Below are 22,141 nucleotides of genomic sequence, written 5' to 3' on the forward strand. Positions count from 1 at the left end.
GGCTCCTCATTTTCTCCCTACAATCTCACCAGCATATAATTTGGCTACATTAACAATATGTGCAGGTGGGATGACAAACAGGAGGATAACTGCCAGCAATAAGTAGATTCAGGAAGCATGTTAGCCTGCCTCTAAATACAAACCAGTGACACCTCCACTGTCCCCACATGCAAGAGCTCACGGATTTGGGTCAGCATCAGTCACTTCCAGAGCACCTGTACATGCTCTCCTGGAAACCAGAACTGCTTGTTCTGTTCTGGCCTGGGAAGGGACCATGAGGACAGCATTAGTGCAGAGCCACGCAGTAACGTCCCATGTGTGTGCAGAGCCACGGAGAAACCCTGCACATGAATCAAACTGCAGCAGGACCCTGACTCTGAGGGACCCAGACAGGTTTGCACACGTGTGTGTTTCCATGTGTCTGCCTTATCCTGTGTATTGGACACACACCCCTACCCTGCCTGGGATAAAATTATTGCTGCAGTTTGCCCACATCGTATGGAAACACAGAGCTGTGAACTGAATTTAAAGAAAACTGCATGCAAAGGGAAAAGCATTCCACCAGCATCCAAATTCAATCCTCTGCTGCCAGAGGGTCTCAGCCATCACTCCATGGCCACACTGACTGACTGGGCTGACACTGAGCTGGTGTTCAAAGTTTCCTTCAAAACCTTGGTTAAATGAACAATCAGGGGACTTGTTACACCCTTTTTTGAAGACTCCACAGAATCTTGTCAGATAGAGATGGCAACAATGTTTGTCTGTCATCAATTGGGAAAGAAAAAGTGTCATTACTTTTTGAGAGAAAACCATGGCATTAATGGAACATGTGTGTTTAGTTACACCCTACAAGCCTTAAAAGGAATCCAATCCACTGCAGGCGAGGGTAAGTGGGGATGTAGAACTTACTGTAAAAGGAGCATTTTCAGGATGTGTGAAAGTCAGTTTATGCCTATTTTTAGGGGGATTCTTTCTTACTTAACAGAATATGACAAATCCAGAATATCCTCAATATATGAAGATCTGGAGAAGCATATGTGGAAAAGAAAGGTTACTACTGGTGAGAAAACACTCTCACCTACCTATACCCTTGAAAAGAAAAAAAAAAAAAAGAAAACCAACTGAAAAAAGGGGCTCTTAGTGCAGACCTTTGTCCTGTGTTAGAGAAAAGTTCACTGCAACCAGATGGCATTTTGACAGCAGCAGGACAGCTCTGCAGACATGAAGACAAGGAGTGTATCTTTTAAGAGAAGGTGTAAATTTAATTAAAACAAGGAAGAGGAATTCCCTTTATGCCATCTCCAAGCAGATCTTTAAGCATTATCTTGCCATCTCTGCAGAAGGACAAGGGTGATGAGTGTATTTTCAAGTGCTCATGACAGACAGTTATTGTTGAGTGAAATTCTATCAAGAAGTGTGAAAAGAATAGGAAGGAGGGATTAGAGCACAGTATAGAAGTATGGAATCCCAAATTCTATTTCCAGTTGTCACAGACTTGTCATGAGACCCCAAGTTTGTCATTTCATTTCTCTGGGCCTGTGTCTGTCTCTGCAAGGAGGAGATAATAGTAATTACCTACCTCCAGGGGGTAGGGAAAGGCTTAATGAACTCATGTTTATGAAGTATTCTGTACTAAGCTCCGTCAGCACAGTAGTATCCTACCAATTATTAATTGAATACTGAACATTTTTCCAGTTTTCCTGAAGACAGTTTCAGAAGTTCCCATCCCACACCCACATTTTGGTCCACAAAGTTCCAATCCTATGATTAGAACTTGAGTCACCTCTACTACCCAGGATTTTTCACTTCAAACACATCCCCAACAGTCAGAAGCACTATTCAAACAAAAGTCCTTCCAAAACAGAAAGTACTGAATTTGGTACAGCAGTAACTTTAAGAAAATACACCTTCTTGAACACTGGCTTACCTCTATGCTGCTGATCAGTTCTAAATATCGAAGGTCTCGTACTCTGGTAAATGCCTATTGAAAATAATTTTAAAAAAAGAGTAAAAGGCATTAACTTGAAAACCCAGAAAACACCAAATATTATTCTGCATGAATCAAGCTGTCTTCATGCAAAAAGGACAGGCAGAAATCTGCTGGGTTTGGGTGTGTGTAGTCCCAAGCCTGAAGGACTCTGACAGTGACTGTGGCCCCTGAGTTGTGGCAGGAAAGGAGACAAGGCACAACAGGAACAGCTCGGCACAGCAGGCGGCCGAGCTGTGCCTATCAGTCCCCCAAGAAATACAAAGTGTCAATTAAAATATTACATGCTTTTATTCTGGCTATTTTATAGCTTCTCCATTTTGATGTGAGGTGTGACACAGACAAGGAAATCTCAGGAAACTGTTACAAGGAAGGGCACATAACCAATCGCATTGTCAAAGCCGGCTGCATATGCTCCTAGTTTTTAAACCATTCCGAAAATCCAGCATGAAAGGAGCTCAGAGAGAGGAAAGGAAGTAAGAAGACGATAAGATAAAAGTACTTTAAGACAGTGTAATATCTTTGCAAATGGAGATAAATGTGCAACCCAAAGTCTCAAGTGGCAAAGTCACGTGCAAGTTGCAGCAGCTCAGCACTTATTCCTGACATGCATCACAAAACAGAAATTTAACTCTTTGGGCTGCACATTCAAGACTTCCAACCAAACTGAAGAGGGCACAGAATATTCTGCTTACATCGGATTGAACTAGGAACTGTAAGAGCCTTTAATGTCAAGAAGCTGCTTTTGTTTGAATTAATCCGCTCTAATTCTAAGAGGGCACTACTTAAAAATTCCAAGGAGGCACTGAAAACTTCTTTTCAAAAGTATCTATTTGCATAAAGCCATCCATGAGACTGGAATTATTCTGATGCCTCCACTTAAGAAAAAAAAAAAAAAGCATTTAATTTCCTTTTAAAAAAAAATCTGTTATTAAAAGATGTCTATCGCTTCAGACCATTCTCAGTGTATTTTTAGAATGTTTTGTCTTCCATACAATATTCATGACATTGAACTCAGTTTGCTCTCTCTTACTTGAGAAGAGATGGTGAAAGGAAATAGGGAGGTATTTTATGCCAGAGGAAACTCAGCTCTTCAGTCTATGCCCACTCACAGACCACTCCCCAAAGCAAGGCACACCACACAGGAAAGGCCTGAAACGATACAGCACCACTGCCTTCACACAGCCTTAACGGGAGATAACAAAGAGCAGGAAACCTTCACATTTGTACTGAGCTCATAATAAATGTTTAGGGGGGACAAGGGCAAGTTTGTGGCACTAAGGAAGGTGGGAGCCAAAGGCAGGTGAGCATCCTCTGCTGCCACCCGGTGGGCACTGCTTCCCAGTTCTGCTCCCCTAAACCCATCAACGCATTGCCCAGATGAAACCATTTTCTTTCTGTCAAACACCTTGATTTAGAACATGGCATTTATCTAGAGAGATACTTTAGATTTCAGTTCAAAATCTCATCTCAAAATCATGAGTTTATAAAAAACAATTGCTTTGTTTGTGGAATAAGACACAAAAGACAAGCAAGACAGTAACCCAGGAACACCACATATTCCAGCCACAAAACATGCATTATAGTCATACACACACACACACATATAAATATCAAACCCAAGCTTTCTGCTAAACGAATAAACAAATGCTTTACCTTTTTAGCAGTTTCAAACTCCAGCCCTTCCAAGGCTTCCATGGCCAGCTCTCTCCAGTCAGCATCAGTCACTCCTAAACATGCAATTTGATAGGCTTCTTTAAACATTTTTCGTTCCAGATATTGATACATGGGTGCAGACTGAGGATTGTCATAGAAAAAAGCATGTATCAGAAAGCATAATACTGAGATATATTAGTGAAATTTTCTACATATATTGGGAAAAAAAATATATTCTAATTACAACCGTTACAAGCTGCCCAGAGAATAAACATCTCAGTTTTGTACACAGACAGAACAACATTCTGGGGTGATCTTTATCTTATCTTTAGACAAGCTGGGTTAATTACATTCCAAACTCATCCATTTTGAAATCTTCAGTTCCCTGCAATATTAGGAAGTAGTTAAGGATGCAAATTCTTCTGGGCATTGAACATGCTAAATATGCTGTACACTGCGCTTTTTTAGTACTGTGGAAGCAGAGCAAAGGAGGGGCAGCGTGCTCTCAAGGGCCAAGAGCAGGAGGAGTGGCATGTCCCTGGAAACACCCAGACACACAGGAAGGGGGAGTAAAGCAACTCTCCTGCCCCAGCCTCGAGGACAGAGCTGTGCTACCAAGTACTTGGTACAAAGCACACTGGGGTTTTCGAGGGCCTGCCCCAAAGGAGATCCCCGTGGGGAGCTGCCAGCTGCTGCAGGGTGACACACAGACACATCTGTGGGTCTGCACCACAGAGCCCTCTGGGGGAGCAGGGAGCATGGCAGCACCACTGCCTTACCCTGGCTTTGCAACCCCAGCACGATGCAGGTCCATTTCTGCATTACTTTTACCATTTATCTGAACGTTGTACACCCTTTACTACTCCCTCTCTCCAAAAGCACAGCTTTGGAGAAGCTGCCTCTGAGATGCTGCGCAATAATTCTGTGGCATCTTTGTGCCTACAGCATGCCAAAGGCAGACAGGAGTGTTCAAGGCCCAGTGCTCCTGTCTGTGGCTGCCAACCACCCTGGACAAGCCAGAGCCTCACCAAGGACCTGCCCGGGGCCTCAGGGGACAGAGGGTCTGTAACACAGGTGTCCATCAGTCAATACAAGCACAGGACATTCTGCTATATTTATCAATTCTCAGAGGCAAGTTCTGCACACTCTTGGATGCACAGAGTCACAATCCTTTTACTTTCTTTTTTTGCTTTGTTTTTTTTTTTTTTACTTCCATGATGACAGAAATCAGCATTTTATGGAAGGCAATCTCTAAATTTTGCATATAAATACCACACAGGTACTAAACATTCAGACTAAAATATTCTGTTTAAATATTGCCTAAAGACATCTAGATGAAGCAACAATAAAACAGTATTTTATGTATTCAAGGAAAATGAAATTACAATGGATAAAAGTTATATAGAGAGAACACAGCAAAAATCCTGCAGGAGGTAAGGCTTGCACTATATTAGATTATGTGCATTTGCAAGTAGAAAGGGAGAATCAGACACAATTACCAACAGCAAAAAGGAAGTTAATTAATGCCAAAGAAACAAAAATAAAATAGATCACACAATATAACTTAAATAACAACGAAGGAAGTGTGAACTGCAATCATTTTAGTAATGAAATACAAGTAAATCTCAGAAAAGCTTCTTCACTTGTTAAACATTCATGTTTATGAGATATAAAGCAACACTTAATGAGATTAAAGGATTACCTGCGGAACTTCAACTGCTGACATAGAGAAAACATGAAGGCAGAAGATCTTGGAGCCATTGTAACCCACAACAAAGCCTTGCAGTTTTTGCTGGTGGACAGGGAAGTTGCTAGCTTTGATATTGAGGTAACCCCCTCCAGAAAAGCAAAGCATATCCTCACACTGGGTATTCCAGGCCACACTATTAGCATTGGGTTCCTAATGAGCAAAACATCTCAGGATTACAACTGATGCAATCACATCTTTGCTAAGAAACATGCCTCCTTCAGCTGGAGTGTTTGACCCATTACAGCCTGGTGTGTACACATACACTGATTATTTACATTTGCAATATCCTAAAGCCTAGAATATTCCTGAACAGATTCACTGGGATGTATTTTACATTTTAATACTCAGCTATAATTGTCTTGTCTTTTATGTATATTTACTAGCAATCTCTAGAATCAATCTGTAAAACATAATACCAAATTCCACAACAATATACTGCTAGTTAGCACATTTAATTGATCATTTCTCAGTCCATTACGCAAAGGAAGTTGCAGACCCTATCTTGCAGCACTCCATCCTTGCTATCCAGTATGTTCTGAAAACATTTAATCAACATTAATAAGTGACTGCTAAACTGCCAATGAAGAGAGCATTATCATGATTCCTTTTATAGCCTATGAATACCCAACGAACAAAGATGTTTAGGCTTTAATTCTGTTCGTACTAATGATAAAACTAAAATGCTCATTAACTGTAATGCTTCAGAGGGAAGCAGGGCAGAGTTCTAAATTAAACTGAAAAGGTCACATGTCTAAGAGCTCTTTATTCAGCTGTTGCTCACATAGATTTCCTATCTTCTCATTCCTACTCCCCCATCTCTGAGAGGGTGGTTTTGATAAACAGATCACAGGTAAATTCTACAAGATGCGATTAACAGCTTAAATGAGTTACACATATTTCTGCACAGCAACACTTTTGGGATGCTCTGTGCACAAACTACTTCCTGCCCTCCTGCCCCCCCTTTTAAAAACCGCAGCAAGTGCTGACGCTCACCTGGAACAGGAGCTCCTTGGTGTGGATGTCGTAGACCAGGCAGGTGTCGTTCTCGTCCACCACGGCCAGCTTGCTGCGCGAGGCGCTCATGTCCAGGCAGCGCACGGCCGTGGCCTGCTTCAGCAGCACGATGGCCAGCGCGTTGTCCACGAAGATCTTCAGGATCTAGGCACGTTGGAGACAAACCCGCTCAGACTGCCCTGTCCCCGAACCGGAGACAGCACCGCGCGCAAAACCTTCAGTGCTGTCTGAAGGGTGAAACTGCAAGCTTTTTCACAGACAAACTGCAATAAAATTAGGGAAATGCTTCCAGTTTGTCTCCTGAGCAGCCTGGCTGACACAACACGCTCTAGGTCGCAAGCCTACACAGATAAATCAGATGCCATGCATCCTGGATTCTCCACTAGTCACACGATTTCATCACTACAGGAATACATTACTTACAGAAGACACACAGGATCTCAATGTCCTTGCTATCAGTACCTCTGGGCTCCAGTTTGGCACATCCAGCTGCCACCTGGCGTGTGAAACAGAAACCCCTACACCTAGACAACAGCCACACCCTCAAAGTGGTCACCAGGAGAAGTGTACACACCTCCAACCCCCACTAAAGGCAAACCTGCTCTCTTCACCAAGAACTCAATTTTGTCAGTTGATACTAACAACTCACAAACCTCCAGATCCAGTTAAACATATTTATATGAATTTTATTGTCAGAGAATGTGAAAGACAGAAGTAATTAATTTTTAATCCCAAAATGAGACTGTCAAATAAAATTCTAGGTTGCAGAAGAGCCTGCTGCTCCTAAGGTCTCCCTCTAAGAGCACAGAACACATTTTGTTTGCTGTGGAAAGACACATACCAGAGCTGATGTGTTACCTGACCATTCTTCAGACCAACTAAGAGGCCTTCTCTTCCTGGAGGTCCTCCAATTACTTTAATGTAACGAATAAGAGATTCCATCAGCCATTCTCGTTCTTTAACACCACTAAATGAGAGGCACTGCAGTCTCTTCTCCTAAGGACACAGTAAGGTATAAAACACAGCCTGGAGGTGAAGACAAAAATCTGTGTCTGATGTGTGATGTTTACACCCATACTAGCAGGTGTGTCTACTTCTACATTTAAAAATCATAAAGTCAAATACTCAATTTAATGGGTGAATTCTTTAAGATTTTCCAATCCTATGAGCAAACAAAAACAAACACCCCCAATCTTTTTCTAGTAGTCTTCTCCCACCCAAAAGAACCCCTGGATTCTGTGCTAATTTATCAAATTCACTCTAGAGCCTGCTTTACTGAACCAGAGTCACCTGAGCCACGCCACAGTGGCTGCCCTGCAGCATGTGAGCCCAGCAGGGCACAGCAGGACTGCCTTGGCAAGTGCTGCAGCAGATCCCACAGGACGCTCATGTCCTGCCAGCCACTGTCTGGGACAGCTGCCTTGAACACTGAACACACCCCAGCACTATTCTAGCTTTTAAGGCACATACCTGGCATAAAATAATGTGATCTGAACACACCACCAGCAAGTTACATTCAAATTTCTTTATGATCTTTTCCTTCACCCGATAGTACATATCTGCAGAGTCATCCGTGTACAACTCATAAATCAGGATTTTCTCTGGCATCTGGATGGCTAATCTGTTTTTGTAGATTGCAATTTTCTTCACAAGCTCTCTGCCTTTTATCCTAACTAGAAAGAAAAAGCACCAAAATGATAAAGTATAAGCTGACACAAAAATAACATACAGAAATCAGAGAACTAATACACTAAAACTGAATCTCCCTAGAGCACTTCTAAAATTCAAAGCACATTGCTGCTCAGATACATCTGCTGCTCTGCATCTACGTAATCTACTATCCCTGTCACAGTTTACCACCCTCTATGAACAGCACATTCTGGAGCAGTACTTCAAATCCTTGCCATAAAAAGACAGCAGAAATGGAGAAACAAAATAAGCACAAATGCTTGAGGTTACAAGTAAGGAAAATAAAAGCTAAATATAATACATAGTATTTTTATCTCATTTTCAGAGATTAGAACCTTATTTTAAGAGCCCCTGTCCCTCCCAGTCTCTTTGCCAATGCCCACATCTTTCATTAATCTTGTCAGCGCTGAACTTGCACACTCCAAGCTTGCCCTCTCCTCATCCAAAGTGTGTTCCATGGTTTGACTGCCAAAGTGACAACAGCCTGTCAGGTACATGCAGTACAGTATATCCCAAGTGTCCTGATGGATATTAATTAAAACAAGCTGCATGAAGCTTTGGCCTGCTTGCAAGTGTGGAATTACCTTTTTGCTCAGTGATGAGGTGCTGGACAATAACATCGGTCATGCTGTCCCTGTAGGCGTAGCGGTCTTTATAGAGGCCATGGACAGTGCTGAAAATCAGCTGGTAGAAGGAGATTGTTCCATCCTGACACCCTACTGCCTGAACACAAGAAGGGAATGATTTCAGTTAATTGGTACAAACAGGTGAGAACTGACAGAGGGTGTGGTGTTTATATGAAGACCACGTCCTTCTTCCTGCATAATGAATAGACCAACACCAGCTACAGCTGACTTATATTTAACCATGGCACAAGTGCACTGAGAATGGACTGACCTCACCACAGACCATGGAGACCACCATGCTGAGGGGGGCCTTGAGTTTATTTGGTTGGGGTTTTGGTTAGATTTGATTAGACAAACACACAGAGGGGGTGTGTTTGTTTGCTCACTTTTAAATTTGCTTTAATTCTCTTCCCTCTTGTACAGGACTCAAGAGTGCAGCATTTTAGCCTGACAGTTGCCCTGTAGGCATTTTCTTCCCATCATGGAATTAGATTTGGTCAAGTCCAGGAGTTATTAGCTGATACTTTAAATTATTTTTCCCTCCTCTTTTTTAACCAAAATGCAGCAAATGCCTTACGACTTGAGAGCAGGTGTTATGCTCCTTAGATCCTTCTTACAGCTCAGGTTTTACTTTTGTGAGATATATGTAATTCCAGTGGCAGTTGTAGGACCTCCCTAGTCACTGCTGAAGTTCTACTGCCTCGGCAGGAACGTCCAAGCAACTAAGCTGAGAATGTATGATCCTACTTTAACTAACAAATTCCCTGTGAAAATGTTAGAAAAACGTTCCTACTCACCACATAGTTGGAGTCTGGTTTAACTTTGCAGGTCCACACCCAGCTGCTCTGCTCTCCCACAGTGCCCAGACGCACCCCATCCCTTGTGAAGAGAGAAACCTGTCTGTCTGAACCTCCCAGCAAGAGATACTCTCCTTTAGTAAAGTAGCTGATGCAGCACGGGTCAAAATTGAGCACTCTGTCCTTCCCAATCTACAAGGGAAAATAAACAAAAAAAACCCAATCAAAAACATTAACAAAAGGATCATTTCATCTTTCCTGAAGACAACGAGTGCCATCGCTGACACCATTCATCTCCTCCATGCATGGACTTTCAATACCCAGAACCACTGGCTATATTAAGATTCCCAAAGATAGCTCTAAAATACATCCAAGAATCCCTCCAGTCCCAAACCATTCTGCTCAGAACACAGCAACCACAAAACCCCTTTGCCCAGCTGAAAAAACCCACAAAGATGTTCTCTACAAACCAGTGAACCATGTCACACAAGTCAGCAGAGTTGTAAGGCTCTAATGGAAGAACTGTGAGACAGCAGGGGAGCTGCTATGTGAGAATAAGAGCTGAAGGAGGAATGGTTAAAAAAAAGTAGACTCATAAAAGGCTGGGAAAACAGAAGACGTTTAATGAAATTAATAAAGCACCTGTATACAAGTATTTTGATTGTGGGACACAAAATAGAACAAAAAATACCCTGTGACTCTTGAATAAACTCTCTAAGACATACCTGCTTGCCACTCAGGTGGTAAAAGGAAAGCTTCTGACCCCAGTCTGCCACAGCTAAAATGTCATTGCGTTCATCTCTGCCAAAAAAAACCAAAACAAACTAGCAATTCTACAGCAATTGAATTAACAAATCTCTTAGAGCAACAGAACCAAGTCACAGAATAGTAGAATTCACTTCATGCTACTCTTTAAAAGTCACAAACTGAAAGGACAGCAGTTTGTCATTTAAACCTCTGGAAAACAGCTTGGGGACACAAAATCAAAACCAGTATCCTCTACAGGAATAACTCAAAGCTTGAGTGGAGGAACAGGGACACATCAAGAGGAAATGGCCTCAAGCTTTGCCAGGGAAGGTTTAGGCTGGGTATTGGGAAAATTTCTTCCCTGAAAGGGCTGTCCATCAGGGGTGGAGTGATTTAAAAGCTGTGTGGATGTGGCACTTGGGGACAGGTGCTAGTAGTGGCTTTGGCAGTGCTGTGGGAGTGGTTGGATTTGATGTCTTGTTGTATTGCACAAAATGGATTACTGCAATGTCTCAAAGGGTTTTTTCAACCTAAACAATCCCATGTCTCCAATCTAAACTTGTTCCCAGGTTCTCTATTCAGTTGAAGACTGGCAGCAAAGCCAAAACCCCAATATATAATCACTTAAAGAAGGTAACACATATGGGAATTAACCTGCTCCAACAGGGATAGAAGTGAAGCCTTTCTGCAATCAATAAGCCAAGGATTATCTATTCAGAATGAAAAAAAAGGATGAAATTATTTACCTGGAAGGATTCCAACAAATTGACCATACTGGAGAGGAAGAGCCCCCTGGCCTCTCTATTTTCACTTTCTCATCACCATTTTTGTTCCTTATGCTGACAATGCCATTGAACATCCCCAAAGCAAGGTACTGGCCATCATTTGTCCAGCTGAGAAAACACAGACACACTGAAGAGTAAACTACTACAAACAAGCAGCAGGAAGGCAGGATGGTGTATAGCACACTCACACAGGAATGGTACATTAAAGTGTATTTCTAAGAGGGAGTTCTGGGAGGTGGCTAGTAATCCTATGGTTTGTTTATGCATCTAAATCCACATTTATAGGAACAGCACTCTCTACATAAAGGACATTTTATCATATACACAGAAGTAAAATAATAAATTAAAGCTTGCAATATTTGTAACATAAGTCAGATCCAGTTTGGGGATGGCAGTCTGGGAGGGAGCAGACCAAAACGCTTTAAAAGCCACATTTAGAACATGATCAGATGGAACTGTCTGGTGTAGGACAGGGGAGGCCTAGGGTCTATTCTGGTCTCTTCTTCAGTCAGATGAATGACTTCAGTTATGAATTCCTGCTTCAGGTTCCCCACAAAGGTAATACCTTCTTCAGCTGAAAACACCAACAGTACAGGGAATGAACGACAAACAAACATTGGAATTATTTTTCCTGTAACTTCATTTTATTGTTGTTGCACAAGAGAGATGAACAGAGGGAAAGAACAGCTAAGACACCTGCTCAAGACCAGAATCTGTCTCTGATGCCTTCAGAAGGACTTGGTTATAAACAGGACCAAGCATAACCCAACACTTTGCTACTGAAAAAGAAGGAGGGAAAAGTCCTTTTTTTTTAAGCTTCCATCTTACTTGAAATGGTTTGTATTGAAACTAACTTAAATGACACAGAAAACCCTTAAAACTTACCTACAGCAAGTAATCCTGCTGCTTGTTTTATGTTTAGAGACTGACTTCTGTTCTGGAGACCACAAGCCTTGATGAAAGAAAACAAAAAGCCAATGACAAGTGAGTATGTGCCAGAGCTCAGACTGGAAACCAATACTGTCAGAGAACTCAGCTGGGATTTTAGAGGCACCAAAGTCTTGTACACTGCTAGTGGACATTTAAATACATATTATTTATTATTAAATGGAAAAAAAATCCATCTAAATAACTGAGGGTGTCTCTGCAAAAAAATCCAGTAACAGAGCAGCACATTTGATCCTGTGACCCCTCACTACTGTCCTTTTTCACTGAGTTTAAGTGGTTTAAATCAGTATCGAATGTCACTGAATGTTAGATAGCTTTGTGTCCCATCTCTCCTGGAGTCATAGAGCTGTACTATCTGTAGTTAGCTAAGCTATCCAGCTGTAATGGAATTCACTGTCTTGATGGAAAAGTTCAAGGGAGAAGACATACCAAAATCCCCAGACGAGCAGGATGCCAACTGATGAGTGAGAGGATTGTATGAAACGCACTGGATAGAGTCATTATGCCTAGAATGAAGTTATAATCAGATTTCAATAAATCATTCTTAAATGTCCCTTTTCTGACTTTCAGCAAGTGAGCTGAAAGCTTTAGCAGATGCCAAAATAATTGGATTGGTTTATAGTACATCAAGTAAGTCTGCTATTACTGTAAAGTAATTAAGTAATAAACCTTGTAAAAACTGTCTCCAAGTAGCAGGATTCACTGTATTTCACCAAGATTACAGCAACTGTGAAGGTTGTATCCAAATCCTAAACCAAGTGTGCTTGTGCAGGCTCTGTGCAGTGACCAGCTAACTCCTGATAAATGTGCACTCAGGAGAACATGAAGCTGTTGCTTCAGAGGGCTGACTGAAAACAGAGCCAAATGATTGAAATATACCAGAAGTGACAAACCATCTTTAATTTGATCTTTGAACCAGAATTATGGCTTATTATAGAAGACTGGTCATATTATGTTTAATTTTATTCTGACCTATTCTGACTTTCCCTAGTTCTCTGTCAGCCCTCTAAATTCACAGATTTCTCTGGATTCCCCAGTTCCTTTTATGCCTTTAATTGCTTTCCTGCCTCACTCAGATACTTCAGCTGCTCTTTTCCTCCTCCCTCCCCTATCACCCCTTTTCTCTGACCTTAGTGAACCTTCTCCCAAATCTAACAGCTTGTGCTCTTTAATTGCAGCAGTGCATAATCAAAATCAGCTTCTGAAGCACAGAACTGAACAGCATCACTTACGTGTACTTCAGAATTCCTTCTAACTTTGAAGTCCAAATTATCACACTTTTATCAGCAGAGCCAGATGCGAAACGCTTGCCTAGGAATTAGAGATCATTTAAATCCCACACATACAAGAATCACTTTCACTCCAAATACTGAATCAAAGAGAGAGCAAGAAGTTCTTGAACTTGACAAGGCTCAAGTAATAAAGGGGCTGACACTGAGTCCTGGATGTGGTGGTGCTTCCCCAGGCACATGGAGTTCCAGTGGCTGTACTATACCATTTCCATGGCCTTGCTAGTAACCAATCCTTCCAGTGCTGTCCAGCCCCAGGCTGGAGATTGATGGGAAACAAGTTAAACTGGTACAGTGTCACAGGAACTCCCATCACCCAAACAGCAGCACCTGCAGGAAGGCCCCCCCAGCCCACAGAGCGAGTCCCACTGAATGAGAGTTGTAGACCATGAGAGAACTGGAAGCAGAGTGCACTGAGCAGGTAACATATGAAGGATCAGGAGATCAGGAAGCTCTGGGACAGAGGAAATGCAGGAAGAAAACTCAGAGCCAGATGAGCAGTAGAAGCAGGAATCTCTGAGGTGAGCCCTCTCCTCATGTTACCCATGAATATACCCTTCACCAGAGCTAAGCCTAACACTAAAGTCAAAGAGGAGGAGCAGTGGGACCACAGCTCTTGGGTCACTGGTGACCTGTGCAGGTAGATCTGCACAGCAGATCACAGCCTCCACTGGACAGCAAACCCAGCACTTGCTAAGGAACAAACCCCAGCAGTCCCACACTGCGAGCAGAGCAACGCCCACTTCTCCATTTCCATGGGCAATCAGCAGCGGGAGAGATGCACTCTACAAACCAGGCTAAGAGAGCCCCAGGGTGCTATTTACCATCTTTGGCATAAGCCACGCAGTACACAGTGTCTTTATGTCCCTTCAAAGGCTGAATTAGGGTTCCATCAGAAGTATCATATACCTGTTCAAATGGGGAGAAAAAACCAATCCAAATATACAAACAAAAGAACTTATGCAAAAAAAACCCCTTCATTGAATCAGAGAACCACATTGGGGTGGGAAGGGACTTTAAAGCTCATTCACTTCATGCCCCCATGGGGCAGTGAGACCTTTAACTAAACCAGGTTGCTGCAAGCCCCATCCAACCTGGCATAAACACCTCCAGTGTGAGGGCTGGGATATAAAATTACTGAAGGCCAGCAGATTATGCACTTCCTTTTGTGCCTGCTTTTTGGATTTCATATAGTTCATACAAGACAAAACATTTTCTAGCACAGAAACAGCTCTCTGTAACATGATATTCTTAGAAAGAAGTCAGTACTAGAAAATAGCATGCACAAAGGACATTTTTCAACAGCTTGTTTGGCAGCTTGTTTTACATCTTATTGGCCATTTATCTTTTATTTTTATATTTTACATCTTGCTGTTAAAACATCTCTCTACGCATTTTATGTTTAAGCATAATAAATTACTGCAAAGGAGCATCACTAAATACATGATTGCTTTAGCCCTGAAAATAACAGCAGTTGTCCTGCAATGCTGAACTCTACAATCCATCCATCCCATCTGCCCCTTCCTGCAGCTCCTACACCTGCCCCACCTGGAAGCTTCGCAGGACCTGTGAGCAGCTGGTCCTGAGCTGCTCTTGCAGCAGCCCCAAGGACCCACAGACAGCTTGAGGTGAATGTTCCCACACCTGTCCTGTCACCACAATGCCAGGACACGGGTCTGAGCCTCTGCCCTTGCCACAGAGATTTAAGGAGACTTGCACCAGCACGGCCCCTGCGCTGTGCCAGGCCTAGGGGCGGGTTCATGGACCTCAAACCCCGGGCACCGCACAAGAGGACGAGATGACACAAATAACTTAAATCCCATTACTTTTGGAAATAGAGCTTAAAACTTGGTAAGAAATATTTAAAAGCTTCAAAACACTTTAAAATTGGCCTGCATTAATATGTATGTAGCTGGGAGGCTGCACTGACAGAGATAAGGGGATTTCAGATAGGTTATATTCATAAGTTAATGTGAAAGAAATCATGCTCATACAGCTGGAAAGGAGTGAGGACAAGGAGATTTCCCTACCAGCAGCCTGTTTCCAGCAGCAATTATCAGCTGGGTCCCATCCGGCTTGAACGCGAGGTCGTAAATGCTGCGGGAAACAAACAAACAAACAAACCAAGAACGGGGTGTCAGGAGACAGGAACTGACAGAGGTGCCGCCCGGCCAGCACTGCAGCGGCCAGGGAGCGTGGCTGTGACTGCCCACAAACCGCGAGCGGCAGGAGCGGCCGGGCCCGACCCCGCGCTGGGAGCCCCGCGCAGCCCCGAGCAGCCGCCCGGAGCGGAACGGGCCGGCAGGCCGGCTGTGCCCGGGCCGCTCACCACTGCTCGGCCCGGTCGCGCCAGGTGAGCGCGGCCCGCATCCCTCGGACCCCGCACGGCTCGGCACCGCCCCTCACAGCCGGACCCGCTCCGCGCCGGGCGCCGCTTCCCCGGCCCCGCCGCTGCCACGGGCAACGCGCCTGCGCCCGCGGCCCGCAGGTCCGCCACCCCGCCAGGGGGCGCTGCCAGCGCCGCGGGGGCCGCTCGCGCGGGGCTGGGCGCGGGGCAGGGCGCGGGGCGGGGCGGGGCGCGGGGCGGGCCCTGAGGATCACGTGAGCGGCGCGCGGGAGATGGCGGCGCCGGGAGCGGTGGGCAGGTGAGGGCGGAGCGGGCCCGGAGCGCGGGTCTCGTCAGCGGGATGCGGGATGCGGGATGCGGGATGCGGGATGCGGGATGCGGCCCCGGCCCCGGCCCCGGCCCCGGCCCCGGCCCCGGCCCCGGGGGCATGTGGGGATCCGTCCCCAGGCCTGCCCCCCTGTCCCCGCAGCTCCGCCGGTAGCGGGACCTTACCCGGGCTTTTCTTCTCCTGCAGTCCCGGGGGCGGCAGTCGAGGCGCGGCGGCGGCGGCGGCGGAACGGCCCGGCCCCGGCCCCGGCCCCGGCCCCAGCCCCAGCCCCGGCTGCGGGGACCACGGCCCGGCGGGGCCGAGCGCTGTCCCCCGCGGGTGGCAGCGGGTGAGCAGCCGCAGGCGGGCGGGCAGGACGGCCGGGAGGATCGATGTGTACTTCATAAGGTGAGGCTGGGGCTGTCGGTGAGCTCCGTGTGGCCTAGCTTGGCAGGACCACAGAAATCTGCCCACACGTCACCCTCAAAAACTGGTTTTGTCCTTCGTTTTGGCATTGTTTTCATGTATTATTGAAGATGTATAAGCAAAGAGCGGTAGAATGAGAAAGTCATTGCTAATTTACTTTCCCTTCCTACCACAGCCCTGAAGGGAAGAAGCTGAGGTCAAAACGAGCACTTGCGGAGTATTTACAGAAAACTGGGGAGACAACACTGAAAGCAGCAGATTTTGATTTTGCAGCTCCTCGAGGGAGCACACGCTCAGGATTGAAGGGATATGGTACAGGAGCTGCGAGGACTGACCTGGAAAAGGAGGATTGTCAGAGCAAAGTGCAGGAGCTCCATGCACAGAATGGTGCTGAGGTTGGAATTCAGAACATCCAGGCTGGGAGTGGACACCTGGAAGATGCTACATCTCCTGTGGAAGGCACAGATTTAGTAGTAGTAGGCACAAACCCAGAGGAGAATTTGAAAACCAGAAGAAAGAGGGCAGATGGGAGAAGTGTCCAAACTAGGAAACGTGAGAAGGGCTCAGAAAGGAGGAACCAAGGTGACGCCGAGAGCAAGAGGCAGAGAAGAGTCTCTAACACACGGGAGACCAAGTGTGTTCAGAACAAGAGGGTCCGTAGGCAGACAGACACCCGTGGAGCTGACAGCCAGGGAGTGGGTGAAGCAGGCACTGACCCTGTGGGTGCAGGGACAGGGCTGCCAGCTATGGCCAGGGCACGGCTCAGGCCAGTGGCTGGCTCACAGAGGGAGCTGGCTCACCTGCCAAAGGAGGGGCCCTGCTCCAGTGACACACCTGCTGTGGGCTCTGAGGAGAAATCCTATGGACTGGAGACAGGGACGGTGCCAGAGCCGGGGCCTCTGGGTGAGCAGAGAGTTCAGCCTGACGCCGAGGTGGATGCTGAGCCGTGGCACGGGACCAGCCTCGCAGCAGTCACAATGTCTCCAGGTGCGTGTGAGAGCAGAGGGTGATGCCAGCCCTCACCTTCTGCCCAGGCCTCTCCTGGCTGTTGAGGCCACGTGTTCTGCTTCAGGTCAAGCTGCTCTGACATCCAAATCTCATTTTTATCCAACAGCATTTAAATTAATGCAGACTTACTCAAAACTGAAATTTACTGTGCCACGCTCTTAAGCTGTACAGTGTCAGGCAATAATCTGAGGAGATTTAAGGTACACTTGTGTTCTGTACACGAGAAGAATTCCTTCTGTTTCCATCGCTGCATAAAGCAGAGGTGGTGTGTGAAACATGACAACAAAATACTTGCTGCTTTTTCTTAATGCTGAAGTTTATTTCTTTACAGAAGAGTCTATCTCACGAACACAAGTGGAGAGAAGGAAAACGAGTCCCTATTTTTCCAGTAAATACAGCAAAGAAGGTATTGTATTTAGGGAAACACATTTTTTTATGGGGAAGAGATACAATGGCTCAGAATCAAGTGATGATGTGGAAAATTCCTTGCAGCTTGACACTGGCTGCAGCTGTGCCAAGTGGGACAGTCCCCTGCAGCCGTGTAAAGGCTGTGTGGGAACTGCTGTGCTGTGGCTCCATCTATGCAGTGCCTCCACAATAATGCTTCTTTTTTTTTTTTTTTTTTTTTTCATTAAATAGGTAAAGCCATCCTTCGCTGTCTAATAAATGTTCCTGTGTTGCCCCTGTACAGCCCTCAGCCCACCCAGAAGGAAGGCCCTCAGAAAATGGACTCCTCCACGTTCTCCTTTCAATCTTATCCAGGAAACACTCTTCCATGATCCATGGAAGCTTCTCATTGCCACCATATTTCTCAACAAAACTTCAGGTAAACAGAGTAGCAGGAGTAGGTGTGTAAATGTTGGGAGGTGTTACAGGGCTGAAACAGCTGCCAGTTTTAATGGCATTAGTGAAATAATTGATTTTTTTTTAACGTGTGTCACTGTGAAATAATAATCCTTAGTTGGTACCTTACCGTGGAAAAGCTCACTTGGGAAAGCATATGGATAGTGCAGAAGGAGAACTCAATCCCAGCCTCCTGCTCACAGGATTCTTTCACCAGGGAAAATGGCCATTCCGGTGCTCTGGGAGTTCCTGAAGAAGTATCCTTCTCCTGAGGTAGCCAGGGCTGCAGACTGGAAAGAAATGTCAGAGCTGCTCAAACCTCTGGGCCTCTATGAACTCAGAGCCAAAACCATCATCAGGTTCTCGGGTGGGTTTTCCTGACATCTGGAACCATCTTGGTTATGCTGGCAAAAGACAAACAGCTTTGATGCAAACGCTGCTCTGAGGATTGGGTGGGTTGGTGGCTATTTTGTGCAGCACTTGGGATCCATTGGTGTCACACAGGCAAAGCTGCTGATCTCAGTCTGAACTGGGAGGGAAATGCCAGCCACGGTGTGTTCTGCAGGAGACCAGAAACTGGCTGGAGTAGAAGAGACCCAAGCACCTGCAGCACTGCTGCTGTGTTTGAGCACTGTTACAAGGTGGCTCTGCTCAGGGTTGCTCTGGTGACCTGCAGAAGGCCCTTCCACCTGGGATTTTTCTGATTCTATACTCAGAACCTGCAGAGGAGAATTTTGTTCAGATGAGAGAGATTATGATTAAAACTCCCACGGTGGTTTGTTGAAAAGCAGTTTAATGTGGTATTCACATTCCCTGAACAGAGAATGTAAACACCACAGTTTAAGATTAACCCGTGGGGATTCACGGTCTGCGTGCACCAGGAAACACCTGGTGCATTTGGTTTTCATTTGAAATGTGCTGAAGTCATGTAACAGTGGCACAGGGTGCTCCTGTGTGCAGGCAGTAAGGGCAGGCGTGTGTGTGCGGGTGCTGAGTGCTGTGCCCTGCCCCGCAGGTGAGTACCTGAGCAAGGCGTGGCGGTACCCGATCGAGCTGCACGGCATCGGCAAGTACGGCAACGACTCCTACAGGATCTTCTGTGTTAACGAGTGGAAGGAGGTGGGTGGTGCCCTTCGGGTCTCACTTGTGCCCACCGACCCCTGGCACTGGAAAACCAACACTCACAATGTTGGAATAATGAGATATTTTAAGGTGTTTTAGTAAATATTTTACATTTTCCCTGTGTCTCAGGTGCAGCCACAGGACCACAAGTTGAACGTGTACCACACGTGGCTGTGGGAGAACCGGGAGAGGCTGAGCATCGATTGAGCTGAGCTGGGGCTGACCTGGCCCCACCACCTCCCCTCGGGTGCCCTCACAGCTCTGGGTGTAAATATTTCTGTGATGTCATGGCTAGAGTCGTTGCTATTTTTTTAATAAACATGTCCCTGTTTTGTAGTGGCTGTCTCTTCTTGCAGTGCAGCTCTGTGTCCGCAGCTGCGTGCCCGGGCTGGGGGCTCGCTGGGCACAGCCATCCAGTGCCCACCGTTACTGTCCCGGGCCCGGAGCAGTCGGGCTCTGATCTCAGTGCTGCTGGACACGGGCTGAGGGAGAGAGCGTGTGCAGGGAGCAGCCCGGGACGGACCAGACCCCGCTCCGTGCCCGCTGCCCGGTGCCGCCGCAGCTACTGGCGCCTTCCCAGTCTCATGCAGGGACGGGCCCCGTGTCGCTCCGGCAGGAGAGGGCCCGAGGCGGGTTCTGGCTCCCGGAGCCGGGGCCGCTCTCGGTCCCTCGGGCCGTGCTGCGCCGTTCCGGGACTGCGGCGCCCGAACGGGCCCAGCCGGCTCCGCCGCGCCGCCGGGTGGCACTCGCCCGCCCGCCCGCCCGCACTGGCGGAAGCAGCTGGCGGGCACAGCCTGCGCTGTGACGCAGACAGGTCCTGGCAGCCCCGTAGCAGGCGCGCTGTCCGTGGCCGTGGGCGGGAAGCACCGATCTGGGCGCCCCGCCGGGCTGAGCCTCCCTGCCCGGTGCCACCTCGCCGCGGCGGCGGGCTGGCCTCCGCGCCGCCCCGCCGGTGCCCGGTGCTCTGTGTGCGCGGCCGCAGCGCCACACGGCCCTGCCAGGACCGCCCGCCTGTCCCATAAGCGCCTGCGCGGGGCCCCTCCCTCTCTCGCCCGGCCCGCGGTGGACGCGCCATCGGCACCGGTGAGTCCCGGCCGCGCCATCCGAGGCCATCCGGGCCCCGGCGCTTCTGGCACGGACCGGTTTCCTCCCTTTCCCTTCCCCTCCGCCGCATCTTTTCCCCGTGGCGCGGAAAGCGGCCCCCGCGGGCCGGCACCGGTCCTCTGCCTGCGGAGGATGGGCGGCGCTGGGGGCCCACCCGTGCCCCTTCCCGGGCGGCGGGGCCGCCGTGACCGCGCTCGGTCACCAGCCGGGCCGGGGCCTCTGGAGCGTGGGCGGGCGGAGCCGGGGGGTCTCGGTCGCTGTTGGTCTCCACGGCGTGCCGCGCCGGGCTCCGGGCAGGAGCATCGCAGGCCCGCGGGGATAACACCGCGGCACCTCCCAGGATCGCATCTGGAGAGCTCCCAGTGCTCTGCCAGCTTCGGAGGCGGGAGGAAGAGCCCCAGCAGATGAAGACCCATTCCCTCACCGGCCCGCCCGTGGCCCCTGGGGGAAGGCAGTCTGCGACACGCGTGGCCCGGGGAGCTGCACCGCACCTGGGGCACGCCCCTCGCTCACCCCGCTCTGTCCCGCAGCCACCATGCCTGCCCTCAGGCCTCTCGTGAAGCCCAAGATCGTCAAGAAGAGAACCAAGAAGTTCATCCGGCACCAGTCTGACCGCTATGTCAAGATCAAGGTGAGGAGTTGCAGCAGCTTCCCCAGGACAGGAACTTTTGGGGTGCCTTTGGTTTAGGTGGTGAAGGAAAGTCCAGCAGGATGGTGCCAAGCTGCAGCAGCTGGGCAGGGAGTGTGGGGGCCGGTGTGGGCAGCCCTCACGCCAGCTGTGGTCAGGGTGGTCTTGTTTTGTAACTGCTCTCTACATTTGTGCAGCGCAACTGGCGCAAACCCAGAGGCATCGACAACAGAGTGCGCCGGCGCTTCAAGGGACAGATCCTGATGCCCAACATCGGCTATGGCAGCAATAAGAAGACAAAACACATGCTGCCCACAGGCTTCAGAAAGTTCCTGGTCCACAATGTAAAAGAGCTGGAAGTGCTGATGATGAGCAACAAGTGAGTGTGTGGGGGCTGTACTCCCACCTGGGAAAGGTGGCATGGTCGGGGGAAATGAGGAAAATCATTGCTTTGAGAGTGTAGATGCCCTCACTATTCCCTCAGTGAATGGCTGCTGGAGGGTAGGGGCACAGAGGGGCCCTGGGGCTGGCAGTCTCATCCCCTTGGCAAAAATACAGAATGGTGGCGAGCAAGGCTGTGCCACATCACTGGTAACCTCAGTCAGAACTGGGGCTCTGGGTCAGACCTGGGCACAAGTCTGCTCCAGTGCTTGTTTTTGCTACAAAGTAGTAAGAACAATAATTATCGACTGCCTTTGACTGAGTCATTCACAGGAAAAGATGAGCTTTTCTGGAAGGGAGCTCCTGCTTCAGGCCAGTGAGGGGTGGGAGTCATGGTTCAGTGGCCGTGCAGTGATGCCCTGAGCTCAGCTCTGGGTGCTCCTGGAGCCAAGGCCAACGCTGTGTGTCTCCAACAGGTCGTACTGTGCAGAGATTGCCCACAACGTGTCCTCGAAGAACAGGAAGGTGATCGTGGAGAGAGCTGCACAGCTCGCCATCAAGATCACCAACCCCAACGCCAGACTGCGCAGCGAGGAGAACGAGTAGCAGCCTCTGCAGCACAGGTGTATTTAATAAAGCCTCAGTCAAACTTGGGTTCTGTTTTGCATGGGCACAGGAGGGGCAGCA

The 22,141-nt window shown here is 47.7% G+C and overlaps 3 protein-coding genes and 1 non-coding gene across 11 annotated transcripts in view; 3 read left to right on the forward strand and 1 right to left on the reverse strand.

Annotated features, from left to right (window-relative positions):
* IFT122 (intraflagellar transport 122) overlaps positions 1–15,763 on the reverse strand; it is a 30,123-nt gene extending 14,360 nt beyond the window's left edge. For 2 of the 3 annotated variants that reach the window (XM_071439256.1, XM_071439255.1), the window contains exons 1-16: positions 15,618–15,752; positions 15,319–15,385; positions 14,113–14,197; positions 13,232–13,310; positions 12,429–12,505; positions 11,937–12,003; positions 11,013–11,159; positions 10,245–10,320; positions 9,520–9,711; positions 8,681–8,819; positions 7,878–8,080; positions 7,266–7,403; positions 6,387–6,551; positions 5,346–5,543; positions 3,644–3,784; positions 1,928–1,981 (exon numbers count right to left, since the gene is read on the reverse strand). In XM_071439256.1, coding sequence (XP_071295357.1) covers positions 1,928–1,981; positions 3,644–3,784; positions 5,346–5,543; positions 6,387–6,551; positions 7,266–7,403; positions 7,878–8,080; positions 8,681–8,819; positions 9,520–9,711; positions 10,245–10,320; positions 11,013–11,159; positions 11,937–12,003; positions 12,429–12,505; positions 13,232–13,310; positions 14,113–14,197; positions 15,319–15,385; positions 15,618–15,658 — 1,869 coding nt within the window. In that variant the 5' untranslated portion in view covers positions 15,659–15,752. Of the gene's footprint in view, positions 1–1,927; positions 1,982–3,643; positions 3,785–5,345; positions 5,544–6,386; positions 6,552–7,265; positions 7,404–7,877; positions 8,081–8,680; positions 8,820–9,519; positions 9,712–10,244; positions 10,321–11,012; positions 11,160–11,936; positions 12,004–12,428; positions 12,506–13,231; positions 13,311–14,112; positions 14,198–15,318; positions 15,386–15,617 lie in introns of all 3 variants that reach the window. The other variant, XM_071439257.1, reaches the window with a different exon arrangement.
* Positions 15,764–15,854: 91 nt separating this feature from the next.
* MBD4 (methyl-CpG binding domain 4, DNA glycosylase) lies at positions 15,855–19,677 on the forward strand. Of its 6 annotated transcripts, XM_071439259.1 has the most exons (8): positions 15,855–15,933; positions 16,150–16,350; positions 16,544–17,355; positions 17,708–17,782; positions 18,068–18,202; positions 18,437–18,586; positions 19,235–19,338; positions 19,471–19,677. In XM_071439259.1, the coding sequence occupies exons 1-8, from the start codon at positions 15,908–15,910 to the stop codon at positions 19,546–19,548; spliced, it is 1,581 nt and encodes a 526-aa protein (XP_071295360.1). In that variant the 5' UTR covers positions 15,855–15,907; the 3' UTR covers positions 19,549–19,677. The 6 variants fall into 6 exon arrangements, with proteins under 6 accessions (XP_071295360.1, XP_071295365.1, XP_071295359.1 ...); XM_071439264.1 differs by lacking the exon at positions 16,150–16,350 and having other exon boundaries at positions 15,877–15,933; XM_071439258.1 differs by lacking the exon at positions 15,855–15,933 and having other exon boundaries at positions 15,944–16,350.
* A 531-nt stretch (positions 19,678–20,208) lies between these two features.
* RPL32 (ribosomal protein L32) lies at positions 20,209–22,103 on the forward strand. The gene is made up of 4 exons (XM_071439272.1): positions 20,209–20,424; positions 20,976–21,076; positions 21,271–21,452; positions 21,931–22,103. Exons 2-4 carry the CDS (start codon positions 20,981–20,983, stop codon positions 22,058–22,060), a joined length of 408 nt encoding a protein of 135 aa, XP_071295373.1. The 5' UTR covers positions 20,209–20,424; positions 20,976–20,980; the 3' UTR covers positions 22,061–22,103.
* On the forward strand, positions 20,776–20,912 carry LOC139596114 (small nucleolar RNA SNORA7). The gene has a single exon (XR_011681246.1). It is a non-coding gene; the product is annotated as a small nucleolar RNA SNORA7 (small nucleolar RNA).
* Positions 22,104–22,141: the final 38 nt, after the last annotated feature.

Source organism: Agelaius tricolor, unplaced genomic scaffold, assembly GCF_023055355.1.
Source record: "Agelaius tricolor isolate 1412-34295 unplaced genomic scaffold, bAgeTri1.0.p SCAF_14, whole genome shotgun sequence".
Taxonomy (NCBI): domain Eukaryota; kingdom Metazoa; phylum Chordata; class Aves; order Passeriformes; family Icteridae; genus Agelaius; species Agelaius tricolor.

Bases quoted from the DNA above. Each gene is read 5' to 3' on its own strand.
- RPL32 (XM_071439272.1), top strand. From the start codon at position 20,981: ATGCCTGCCCTCAGGCCTCTCGTGAAGCCCAAGATCGTCAAGAAGAGA. The intron at 21,077-21,270 runs GTGAGGAGTTGC...ACATTTGTGCAG, and splicing joins ACCGCTATGTCAAGATCAAG to CGCAACTGGCGCAAACCCAG. The intron at 21,453-21,930 runs GTGAGTGTGTGG...TGTCTCCAACAG, and splicing joins GTGCTGATGATGAGCAACAA to GTCGTACTGTGCAGAGATTG.
- MBD4 (XM_071439258.1), top strand. From the start codon at position 15,983: ATGCGGGATGCGGGATGCGGGATGCGGGATGCGGCCCCGGCCCCGGCC. The intron at 18,203-18,436 runs GTAAACAGAGTA...TTCTTTCACCAG, and splicing joins ATTTCTCAACAAAACTTCAG to GGAAAATGGCCATTCCGGTG. The intron at 19,339-19,470 runs GTGGGTGGTGCC...CCTGTGTCTCAG, and splicing joins GTGTTAACGAGTGGAAGGAG to GTGCAGCCACAGGACCACAA.